A 12,804-nucleotide genomic window follows, 5' to 3' on the forward strand; every position below is an offset into this window, starting at 1 on the left:
ATATGATTGTCTACTTTATAGCATACACATCTACACAGATATACATATACAAAAATATATATTTTATATAGATATATAAAAAGATCTCCTGGGGAGGTATTAGAGCCAGTTGTCTATCAGTTTGCCAGAGGCAATTGTTAAATTTTTAGTGTGAGCTTTCATTCTTCAGAACTCAACAAATGCCACTAATCTGGGCTTGATTTATTGTTGATTCTCGAGCTTTAAGAAAGTGATGAAGGAAATGCTGATAATGTAGAGTAGGCTAAAAATGTCTTTTGCATTAGTTGTTAAACATTTACCAGCACACCTCTTCTTGAGGTTTCCTAACCACTAGTGTTACACCAAATCTCAAAACAACCCTGTGGGATAGGTAGTACAAGTATTATTATTCTCATTTTGTAAATTGCAGTTAATAAGTAGCAAGTAGGACAGACTTAGGACTCTAGGTTAGTGAATCCTTTCCCCATTCTAACAGTTTCCTCTCAGTGTGCTTAACACTATGTTAGATGTTCCCTGGGGTATATGAAGAACATCATCCCTAAATCTCAACATATATTTTGTTCATGTGTGAGATAAGAAGTAAAGGATAAGCACAGTGATGTAGTGTCTTCCACATAGTAGATATTATAGTGTTTGGTTTAAAATGAAAGTGTATGGTATTTTCAACTTGCTCTCTTATTACTAAATTGTATATTATACTGTGATCAATTTTATATGTAAGCTATTTTCAAATATAACTTAAAGAATGAACTTTGATTCTCTCCTCAGAGTCTCAATGAAATTCTGGAGTCAGCAGATGCACCTCTAGAAGTTACAGAAGGATTTATTCAGTCAATTTCTCTCTCTGTTCCTTGGGGCTCATTGTTACAAGATAATTGTGCACTGGAAGTGAAAGGATTAGAACTAGTATTCAGGCCTAGACCTCGATTAGGTAAGTATGCTATGAACCAAATGGTGCTGCTGAAAGCTATTTTATTTGGTTCCATTTTCATCTTGTAAATATGATTGTAACTCACTTTTTCAGTGCATGGAGGCTTTCAGGTTTTTTATCTGAATTCTTAATGTGTTCAAACTGAATTTATCTTCTAAAAACTTGCTATTCCTCATAGCTCCTGTATGTATTGATAATACTACTATCTTTCTGGTCACTAGGTTTAAAGTCTTGGAGTGGTGAGTTAGGTAGTACAGTATAATAAAAAAACAGTGTTGGACTTAGGAATCTTGAAAACCTGATTTTTGAATTCCAAATCTGACAGTGATCGTGATCATGGGTTGATCACTTAATTTTTCTGAACCTTAGTTTCTTTATCTGTAAAATGGATAATAATAATTTCGCTATCTCACTCAGTTGTTGTGGAGAAATTGCTCTGTAAATCTTAGTACTTTACAAATGTGAAGTATTATTCTTATCTTTGACTCTCCATTGCTTTATCTAATTGATTAAAAAAAATCTCTAACATCCATCACGTCCTTTACACTCCCATTGTAACTATCAATTACTAGAAGTTTATCTTTTAAAACTTAAAAAAAAATCTTTGCCCATCAATATAACTAAACTTAGAACAGTAATCATTTATTTTTAAATATAGTCTTCAATAAGCCCAGATAATTGGACTTTTTGTTAGTTGTGTTTCTTTTTCCTTTCTAAGATGTTATCAGTCTCAAGAGTAACTGTTAATCTTGTATATTAGAGGAGAAAAAACGTTTAAAACAAACTATTTTGAAAATTGACATGCTGAGAGAGATCGGATTTTTAAAAATAGAAAGTTATCTATTTTATCTTGTCCTGTACACACACATACACATTCCCCCCCCCCTTATTTTCTTGATGTGTAATGTAGATATTCTGGTGCTATGTTTAATGTAACTATTTATGAAAAAAAAATTTCCAGTCTTTCATGTAACTAAGTGAGCTTTGTCCTCTATTTAGTTATCTTACTTGAATTAGTCCCTCACAGAAGGAAGGCATTCTTTTTAGTCTTCTCAATGATTCCCTATCCTACTACCTATAGATGCTATTCTGAACTCATCCTTAAGCCTTACGTGGAATTTGCTCCCTGTATCCTCCAAACTGAGAAGCTTGCCCTGTCTTTTACCTAGAAAATAAATGCCATTGTCAAGAGTCCGTTACTTTTCTCCTTGTCATCTTATAATACACTGACATCACATCCATTATTTTCTTCTCTGTTAGGTCTACTTAAGTGTGTATTTTTCTAAAAAACTTTTTTTTCATAGTTTTATTAGCTAATCAAGAGAAGCTTTGGCAAGACTACCATAAACATGCAGACACATTACATTCACAGATATTCATACATTTGTATATTGTATTCATGACTGAATGAGTAAGTTCAGACATTGGTCTCACAGAGAAGTAGAAGAACTACAGGGTGCTTGACAGCTTCTCTTGTGGGTATGGTGGATTTCTCAAAGCACCCTACTGGATGCTTTTTTAAAATGGGTTTTTTGTTTATGACTTAATTTTTATATTACTTACATTTCCCTTATCTCTCTCTCTGAACCATCCCCCTGAAAGGTGTCCCTTAGAGTATAAAAAGAAAAAAAAAGGGTAAGAGGACAAAACATTTTAGTAAAAACAATCATTACATTGAAAAATTAACATTGTATACAATGTTCCATATCTCTAGACTCCCAATCCTTCAAAGTGCTAGGAAAGGGATTTTTAAAATACTTCTTATTTAGGCCCAAGCTTAGTCATTGTAATTAGTCATTGCAATAGCAGCAATAATTTTTCCTTTTATTATTGTTGTTCTTTATATGTTTAAATTGCTCTAGTCATTACTTACATTATTTTCCTAGTTCTGCTTATTTCACTTGGTATGAGTTCATGTAACTAGTTCCATGCTTCCCTGTACAGAGTATGTTTGTCATTTCTTATAGCACAGTGAAATTGCATTAATTCATGTACCAAATTCCCCAGTCAGTGTGTTCTTTGCTACAACAAAAAGGGCTGATAAAAATATTTTGATATTTTTCTTTTTGTCATAGATCTCCTTGGGAATCTTAGGATCAAGGAGTATGGATATTTTATTCACTTCATTTGCATTATTCCAAATTATTTTTCAGAATTGTCATATCATTTTACAGCCCCACAAATAATGAATGTGTGCCTCCCTTTTCTACAACCACTCTAGTGTTGAATATTTCCTTCTTTTGTCATCTTGCCAATTTGCTGAGTATAAGGTGAAGCCTCAGGGTTATTTTTATCTGCATTTCTCTTACTAGTGATTTAAGGCATTTCTTAACATTTTGTAATCTTTTGGAGAACTTTTTATTGCTATCCTTTCTTTGTTAGGGCTTAGCTTTTGATCTTATTTTTCTTTTTTGTCTTTATATCTGTTAACCAAAAAATATCAGGATCCATGGGACATGTGTTGCAACTTATTACTTTACAATACAATTATGCATGTGGAACTCCAGGTGCAAAGAGTTCACCATTCAAACAGAAGTTTGCATATTTATGAAAGTTCAACAAAGGGAGGAGGAGGAACAGCAATCTTCTTCTAAATGGGAAGAAAGAGCAGTAGGGGTGGGGAAAGTACTAATTTTATCCTGAAGGGGAGGAGAAATCATTAATAAGTAAGATGGCAAAGTTGGCATCTTTTCCCTTGGAAACTGCTAGACCATGAAGAGATGATGATCTGCTTATCTGAAAGGGTCTCAGCTTCATAAACAGTTTTTCTTTCTGGTGCAGACTTCTGCACCTGGAGCCTATCTTGACTCCCAAGGCCCCATATAGAGTCTGGCTTGGGGGTGCAAACAATGAATTATGTCAGCTCAGGGGGCCTTTGTCCTTGACATATTCAGGGCCTCCAATACTGCAGGTTCATTGTTTCTGGAAAATATAGGAACTCAAGAAGACAAATTGAGGGGGGGTGTGCCCTTAATATATCTGTCTGTTACACTTTCTCAGAGATATCTGATATATAACATTTTTTCCCTGTTGACATTTATTTATGTATCCTAGTAATTTTGTTTGTGCAGAAGCTTTTCAATTTCATGTGATTGAAATTAACTCTTTTCTCTTTAGTATTTGTGTCTAACTCTTGTTTGGTTAAGAATTCATCCCTTATCCATAGCTGTAATATATATATATATATATATATATATATATATATATATATAATCTGCTTCTTGTGTTTTTATAGTATGATCTCTAATATCCTATTATTCTAATATATATTTTGTTGATAATCTTTTTTTCCCTTTTTTTTTTTAACAATAGCTGTTACTACTCTCCAAATCCCTCTCTCACAATTCCTCTCTTCCAAATAGAATCCCTTTCCTTGTGACAAATAAGTATAGTCAAGCAAAACAATTCTGCTTTTCGAGTCTGAAAATTTGTCTCTGTACCTGTAGTTGAGAAATTCTTGGGGTTAGATTTTAGAGGGTCTAGGAACTTGTATGGGAAAAAATTACAGTTTAATTTAAAAATAATTGGTATCTTTTGTAATGTTATGTATTTTATTTTATTCATTTAAAAACATTTTGAGAAGGGGTCCATAAACTTCATCAGACTTCTGTGGCAGGTGAAAAATGAAATGACTGAGGAAGCAAAAGTTAAATTTTTTTGAGCATATTGATTTATTAAGCAATATATGCCAATTGCTTAACAAACTAGGACCAGAACTCCTAACTTTAGGCCTGGACCCTGGAGAGAGAGAGAGAGAGAGAGAGAGAGAGACAGACAGACAGACAGACAGACAGACAGACAGACAGAGAGGGAGGGAGAGGGAGGGAGAAGGAGAGAGAGAGGGAGAAAGGCTGAGATTTTACTTTAAAAACAAATAAAGCCACTTGATTAAAAGAAAATAATACATTAGGTAATCTAATTTCTAATTGGATGAAAGATTAGGGACTTTCTAAATATGGTGGTAGAGAGTGGACAGGTGCTGTTCCCTAAATTAAAAAAACAGAATGTTCCATTATCCCTAAATATCTATAAATAATCAAAGGAATATAGAAATAATAACTGATTGATCAGTATGAGACCATTTTTTCAGATTTGCTTGAGATGTACAATTGTGAGAAAACTCCTTGTATCAGTCTTTGGATCTGACCGGGTTTCTGGTCCGCATAACCTAGGTCCTTAGTTAAAGGTTTCTAAGTATCAGGTAAAAGGAGTACAGCTTCCTAGTTACTCAGGGCTAGGTTCAAAAAATACATTAAGGTTTTTTTCCTCAGTTCCCACAATTGAATAAAGTTTTTTCACAAGACAGAAGTTGGACTAGACCCATAATTGAAGAGAAAGGGAACTGAGCTAGCTCCAGGATTAAGTCACAAGATGGAATTGATGTGGTTCACTCACTTCCCACAATTAACCACTAGCAGTCCTAATCTCCTCAGTCCCTCACATAAGGGGTATATAACACAAAAGAGGATGAGAACTCTTAGTCTTGTTCATTCCTTTTCTCCCACAAGGTCAACTGGTAGTTGCATTGATTACAGCACTTACGTCTCAGTTGTTTATATCATTATGGTCATTGTATAGATTGTTTACTTTTTGCTCACTTTATTCTGCATTAATTTCTGCAGTTTTCCCAGGTTTCTCTGAATGCTTCTTTTTCATTATTTCTTAAGGTTTATGATATTTGATTGCATTTGTATATATGTTCATCCACTCTCCAATTGATAGGTACCTACTTTGTTTCTGGTTACTTGCTAACAACAAAAAGTGCTGCTGTTATTATTTTTGTACATGTGTGTCCTTTTGGTCTGACTGTGACCTCCTTAGAGCATATGCCATGGACATTTAGTGACTCTGGGTATAATTCCAAATTGTTTTCTAGGGCGGACTAACACCAACTCTAACAAGACATTAGTATTCCTTTCCTCCCACAATCACTCCACCCATAGCCATTTGTAGTTGTTGTTGTTGTTGATTATCTAGGTAGTCAATTGGTGCATTAGATAAAGCACTTTAGATAAAGGAAAACCCAAGTCGAAAACTGACCTCAGACACTTATTTAGTGTGTGAACCTAGGCAAGTCACTTGTCTTAATAGTATCTACTTCTGAGGATTATTGTAAGAATTAAATGAAATATTTGTAAAATGCTTTGCAAATCTTTCATTTGCAAATTATAACTATGTATAAATGCTTGTTATTATTATTATTATCATCTTTGCCAGTCTGTTGAGTGTGAGATGAAACTTCAGAGTAGTTTAAATTTGCATTTCTCTTAGTGATCTGGTGCATTTTTTTGTACTGTCATTGATAGTTTACATTTCTTCTTTTAAAAACTGCCTGTTCTGGGGCAGCTAGGTGGCGCAGTGGATAGAGCACTGGCCCTGGAGTCAGGAGTACCTGAGTTCAAATCCAGCCTCAGACACTTAACACTTACTAGCTGTGTGACCCTGGGCAAGTCACTTAACCCCAGTTGCCTCACTAAAAAAAAAAAACCAAAAAACCAAAAACTGCCTGTTCATATAGGGAGCAGTTAGGTGGCACAGTGGATAAAGCACCCTCTCTGGACTGAGGAGGACCTGAGTTCAAATTCAGACTCATGTACTTGATACTTACTAGCTGCGTGACCCTGGGCAAGTCACTTAACCCTCATTGCCCTGCAAACCTCCCCACCCCCCCAAAACCCCACAACCCCTGTCTGTTCATATTCTTTGACTATTGGGAATGATTCTTGCTCTTTCTTTTGTGTGTGTGTGTGTGTGTGTGTGTGTGTGTACATATATATATATATATGTACATATATATATGTACATACACATATATACACATATACACACATATACATATACATGCACACATACACATGTACACACACACACATATATAAATTCTCTTCATGTCTTGGAATGTGAAGAGAAATGTACTGCATATGTTTTACCCAGTTACCTATTTCCTTTCTAATTCTTACTGCATTGATTTGTTTTGTTTAAAAGGTTTTCAACTTCATGTAATCAAAACATCCATTTTTCTATCCTTTGAGCCTCTCTTTCCCATTGTTTAATAGCTCTCTCCCTTCCCATAATTGTGAAATGTATTTCCTTCACTAATTTGTTTTTGCTATGACCTTTTATATCAGGTCATGGATTCATTTGGAGCTTATTGTGGTAATTGGTGTGAGGTGTGGGTCTAACTAAACCTAATTTCTGTCAAATTGCTTTCTAGTTTTACTTGTTTTTGTCAAATAGGGAATGATTACCTAGATAATTGTTGTCTCTTGGCTTGTTGAACACAGTTCTGCTATGCTTCTAAGTATTGTTTAACCTAATATGTTCCATCAATCACCTTTTCATTTTTTTTTATCCAGTACCATATAGTTTTGATAATTACTACTTTATGCTATAGTATTAGTGGTGTCTGTTCTTTCTACCTTAAAAAAATAATTATTTCCCTTGATGTATTTAACTTTTTGTTCTCCGAAATGAATTTTATTCTTTTTGTTTAGTTTAGACAGCATTGTAATTTTTAATATATTAACATGACCCAACCATGAGCAATTAAAATCTGATTGTCTTTAAAAGTATTTTATAGTTGTATTCATATAATTCCTTTATATGTTTTGGGAGGAAGATGCCCAGATATTTTATGCATTCTGTAGTTATTTTGAATGTAATTTCAGAGTTTGCTACTTTCTGCTTTTTTCTCTCAATATGCTACAATTCAGTCATATTGGCTAAGGAACCATACTGTTCCCCTTTAAAAAAAATTCCATCACTTATCTCCACACCTGTGTATTGGCTTTCCCTGATACCTGGAATGCTTCCTCCCCAAATCTATATCTATAAGAATTAATAATTTCCTTCAGAGCTTAGACTAGGAGCTACTGTTTTCATGAAGCATTTCCTTGGCCCTTTAGATGCTAATACTCTTCCCAAATTACTTTGTATTTGTTTTGTCTGTATTTTGTACTTATATATGCTCTCCGGGTGCAGAATTTTTTTCCTTTGTATCTTCAGTACTTAGTCCAGTTCTTGGCACATAGTCATTGGTTAATAATTGTTGTTCATGCATTTATTGGTTTTTCTTCCATAGCAACTGGTTCTGAGCCTATGTATTGGTCAAGTTTCATGACTAGTAGCATGCAACTGGCAAAAGAATGCCTTAGTCATAGATTAACAGATGAACAAGGGGATGGATCACAGCCTTTTGAAGGACTTGAAAAATTCGCTGAAACCATTGAAACAGGTTTGTTCTGAATTTCTTTGTTGTGTCTTAAAAATGATATATCAACACCTTCTATATTTGTATTTCAATAATTTCTGGAAACCCCATCTCACCTTCTAGATTGAACTCTTCTTTTAATAACAACAACAACAACAGCAACAAAAACCCAAGCAAAAACATCTATTATGGTGACTGTATCTGGCAGTATCTGCCACATTGTGCATCTATAATCATACCTTGGCTTTCCTAAGAGGAGGAAAGTATATTTTATTATTTGTTCTCAGAGACCTTTGTATAATGTTCATTGGTTTTTCCTTTACTCAAGAGTTCAGCTTCTGTGTGATAATTTCATTCATATTGGTGTGGTTATTTTTTCATATATGCACACCAATACATATGCATGTGTATACACACATATAACACATACATGCATATTTATAAGTGTATATTCTTTTGGTTCTACTTTACTCTTTATCAGTTCATTCATGTATTCCCATGTTTCTCTGAATTCCTCATAGTTTTTATTTAATATGGGTATAATAATATTCCAGTACACTCATATGCCATAATTTTTTAATCCATTTCCCACTTCTTTGTTTTTAGGTCTTTCCTCTCACAAGTGCACTGCTATAGATATTTTGGCTATGAATATTTTTATTCTACCTTGGATATATACCTAGGAGTGAGATCCTTTTTTCAGAGGATGACAGTTAAAGCAGTTTATAGACAGTTAATAGACAGTCAAAACTTTCTTGAATAATTCCAAATTGATAATCAGTATTGTTGGACAAGTTTACAGCTTCACCACCAGTGTATCAGTGTGCCTTTCTCTGTTTTTTGGTAATTTTTGATATTTTTATAGGCTATAGGGTTGTTTTAATTTTCATTTCTCTTAATGATTTGGAGCATGTTTTTAAATGGTCACTTATAGCTTGCAGTTCTTATAAAAACTTTTTTGTGTACTTTGAATACTTATCCATTGGGGAATCATTTGAATTCTGAATTAAATTATAGAATCTTACTGTGGGAAGGGACCCTCAGAAATCACCCATTTTAAAACATCGGTTGAGTATAGCTTCAGAAAGCAAATGTGTTGAGGCCTATTCATGTATGTATACGTATATGTGTGTGTGTGTGTGTGTGTGTGTGTGTGTATGTATTTGAGTGTATATAAGGTTAGTAGTATTAAATTCATTACTTTTTCCTTTTTCTGGATTATCTGTCTTGTTTGAATATATCCCACTTTTTACAAAGAAGAATATTCTGTAGTTCTTGAAGTTTTATAAATAGCTTTTAAACAATGTACAAATATCTATTAGGTCATAACACATATCATTTGCTCGATTAGGAATGGGCTTTTTAAATTCAAGACTTTTAAAGTCTTAACAATTTAGATAATCTAATTATATTATTTTGGTTCATTTAATATATTTTATTGTGTTCAACAAAAATAGAATATTTTTAATAGAAATAACTGTTACTATTTTGCCCTAGTTCTAAGAAGAGTGAAAGTGACTTTCCTGGATACAGTTTTGAGAATTGAACATATACCTGAAAATTCAAAAACTGGAACTGCACTTGAAATTCGAATAGAAAGGTAAGATTCCTTAAATTTGAATATATGACTTTGTGATATTTTAAAATAATAAATGAAATCTTTGATACATTAGCATTCGATATACCTTTAGAGATAAATGTTAACAACATACTTAAAGCCAAAGTAATGCTGTCCATATTCTCTTCAATTTCAGTGCCATTCTTGAAATCCTAAAAGATATTAGATAATCTGGATTTATCCAGGACACTACTGAATTTACTATTTGAATTCAGCAGAAATGATGTTGACTTAATTGAGAACAAATCAAGTGAACTGATGTTTAATTGAATTCTAAACACATTCTCATTTATGGACATAATTTATGGACAGTTCAGGGACAGTTAGGGTGGCTCAGTGGATAGAGTGCTGAGCCTGGAGTCAGGAAAACCCACCTTCCTGAGTTTATATCTGACCATATACACTTACTAGCTGTGTGACCCTAGGCAAGTCACTTAACCCTGCTTGCCTCAGTTTCCTTATATGTAAAATGAGCTGGAAAAGGAAATGGCAAACCACTCTAGTATCTTTGCCAAGAAAACTCCAAATGGGATCACACAAAGTTGGACACAGCTGAAATGACTCAACAACACAACAACAAAGGTCCAGTGGGTAGAGTGGTAGGCTTGAAGCTAGGAGGACCTGAGTTCATATCCATCCTCAGACAGCTACTATCTGTGTGACATTGGGCAAGTCATTAAACCTCTGTTTGCCTCAGTTTCCTCATTTTAAAATACAGATAATAGGGGATAGCTAGGCGGTGCAGTGGATAAAGCACTGGCCCTGGATTCAGGAGGACCAGAATTCAAATTTGACCTCAGACACTTGACAGTTACTAGCTGTGTGACGCTGGGTAAATCACTTAGCCCTTATAGATATTTTTGTTCCCTAATGTATAGTAAATTTTTATAAAAGTTCCATGTGGCACTGAAAAATATACATATTCTTTAGCACTCCCATTGAAGCCATATGTCTTTTACTTATAATTCCTCTAACAATTTTGTTGTTTCATATTTGCCCTTTTATACATATTTTTGTTAGACTTAATGATATCTGAGAATGTCTCCTATCATCATCATCATCATCATCATTATTTTTTAAGGAACTAAGGCTCAAAGATGGTTTTTTTGTTTGTTTGTTTTTGCGGGACAATGAGAGTTAAGTGACTTACCCAGGGTCCCACAGCTAGTGTCTTCTTTATAAGGTCGGATTTGAACTCAGGTCCTCCTGAATCTAGAGCTGGTGCTTTATCCTCTCTTATCATTATTGTGTTACTGTCTATGTATTCTAAGACATTTGGAGCAAATAAGTTTAATATTAATATTGGTTTATTATTTCCTTTCAGCATAATTAATTTCATTGTTTATTCCTTTTTGTGTTTTAAATATTTGTTTTTGTTTTGTCTGATAGCATTATTGCCATTCCTTGCTTTTGGGGTTTCATTTGGTGTGTAGTAAATTTTTTCCAATGCCTCATTTTTATCTTTTTTTGTATCTTTGTTATTTAAATGTGTTTATTGAGGGAAATAGATTGTGGGATTATTTTTTATCCAGTCTCACTTTTTTCATTTTATTCTATTATTGAATTCATTCACTTGTAAAGTTATGAGTGTTCGGTTTATGTTTTCCACTGTATGTCTATTTGCCAATTATTTTTGCTGTGATGGTCATAAATTCTACTCTCACAATTCTTATTTTTCTTTAATGGGACATAATATTGTGGTTCCCTACTCTATTAGAAATCTATGATGTCCTCTGTGACATCAATTGTTAATTCATTTTCCTTTTTCTTCTTATTTATTCATATGTGTTGGACTCTTTTAGTTGATCTGGTGGCTATCTCCCTTTTTATTATTAATATCTTTCCTTTCTGTTTGTCTGCTTATGCTCAAGGTCTTTAATGGAGTTTTCTTCTTCCTGAGAGCTTTGGTAATTTTGGACTTTTTATATTCTCCTGTTGCTCACTTTCTGATTCCTACTGTGATGGCTGGTTCCCTTGGGGCTTCACCTCAAAGTCATCCCAACTTCCTGACATAACAGTCAATTCACATTTCAAATACCTATCTCTGCCCTAAAGTCTTGAGGATTGGAGGAATTGGAGGAAGTCTCAGGTCCTGTAGCTTGTTGATCATGTGATTTGGAAAGAATATTTTTTTGGGGGGGCGGGGCAATGGGGCTTAAGTGACTTGTCCAGGGTCACACAACTAGTAAGTGTCAAGTGCCTGAGGCCAGATTTGAACTCAGGTACTCCTGAATCCAGGGCCCGTGCTTTATCCACTGAGCCACCTAGCTGCCCCTGGAAAGAAATATTTTTTAAGGAGCACTAAACATTTTATGCCTTAATTATCAGAGATAAAAAGAAAAAAATGAAAATAGTCTGTCTTCAAGGTGCTTATAAATTAATGCTGTAAACAACACATATTTAAGTTGGTATCATGCGTATTACATACAGAGTAGACACTAGATTTTCACCTTACAGGCAAAAGCACTTGTAGGTTGGGGGACTAGAAAAGGGATATAGCACTTGAACTAAGTCTTGAATGAAACGAAGGATAAGAAGTGGAGGTGAGGAGGGATCATTGCAGGCATAGGGGTAATTGGTACAAATGCACAGAGACAAAAGAAATGAAGCATCTTTTGTAAGGAATAGCCATTCAGTCAGGATGTCTAGGCTGTAGAATGTCGGGAGTCATGTGTAAGAAGACTAGAAAGATAGGAAGCGGCGAGGTTGTATTAAATATCAAACAATGATTGATAGCTAATCCTAGAGTCATTTATTAAGTACTTACTATGTGTTAGATACTGCTAAATTCTAAGAATAAAAATAAAGGTTCAATATAGTCCTTGCTCTCAAGGAACTCACACTATAATGGGGAAGGCAATATATAAGCAATTATGTACAAACAAGATGTATACAAGATAATTTAGAGATAATCATAAGGGAAGGAACTAGCGTTAAGAGGGGTTAGGAAAGGTTTCTTGCAGAACATGGGGTTTTAGTAGATATTTGAAGGAAACCAGGAGTTGGAGACTCAGGAGGAGAGAATTCCAGACAGAAGGGACAACT

At 34.2% G+C, this 12,804-nt stretch overlaps 1 protein-coding gene across 4 annotated transcripts in view; it reads left to right on the top strand.

Annotated features, from left to right (window-relative positions):
- Positions 1-12,804, top strand: part of ATG2B (autophagy related 2B) — a 128,014-nt gene that overhangs the window by 11,110 nt on the left and 104,100 nt on the right. For all 4 annotated transcript variants that reach the window (XM_043983523.1, XM_043983524.1, XM_043983526.1 and 1 more), the window contains exons 2-4: positions 769-931; positions 8,013-8,165; positions 9,639-9,741. In XM_043983523.1, the coding sequence (XP_043839458.1) occupies positions 769-931; positions 8,013-8,165; positions 9,639-9,741 (419 nt within the window). The remainder of the gene's footprint in view (positions 1-768; positions 932-8,012; positions 8,166-9,638; positions 9,742-12,804) is intronic.

Source organism: Dromiciops gliroides, chromosome 2, assembly GCF_019393635.1.
Source record: "Dromiciops gliroides isolate mDroGli1 chromosome 2, mDroGli1.pri, whole genome shotgun sequence".
In the NCBI taxonomy this organism is placed as follows: domain Eukaryota; kingdom Metazoa; phylum Chordata; class Mammalia; order Microbiotheria; family Microbiotheriidae; genus Dromiciops; species Dromiciops gliroides.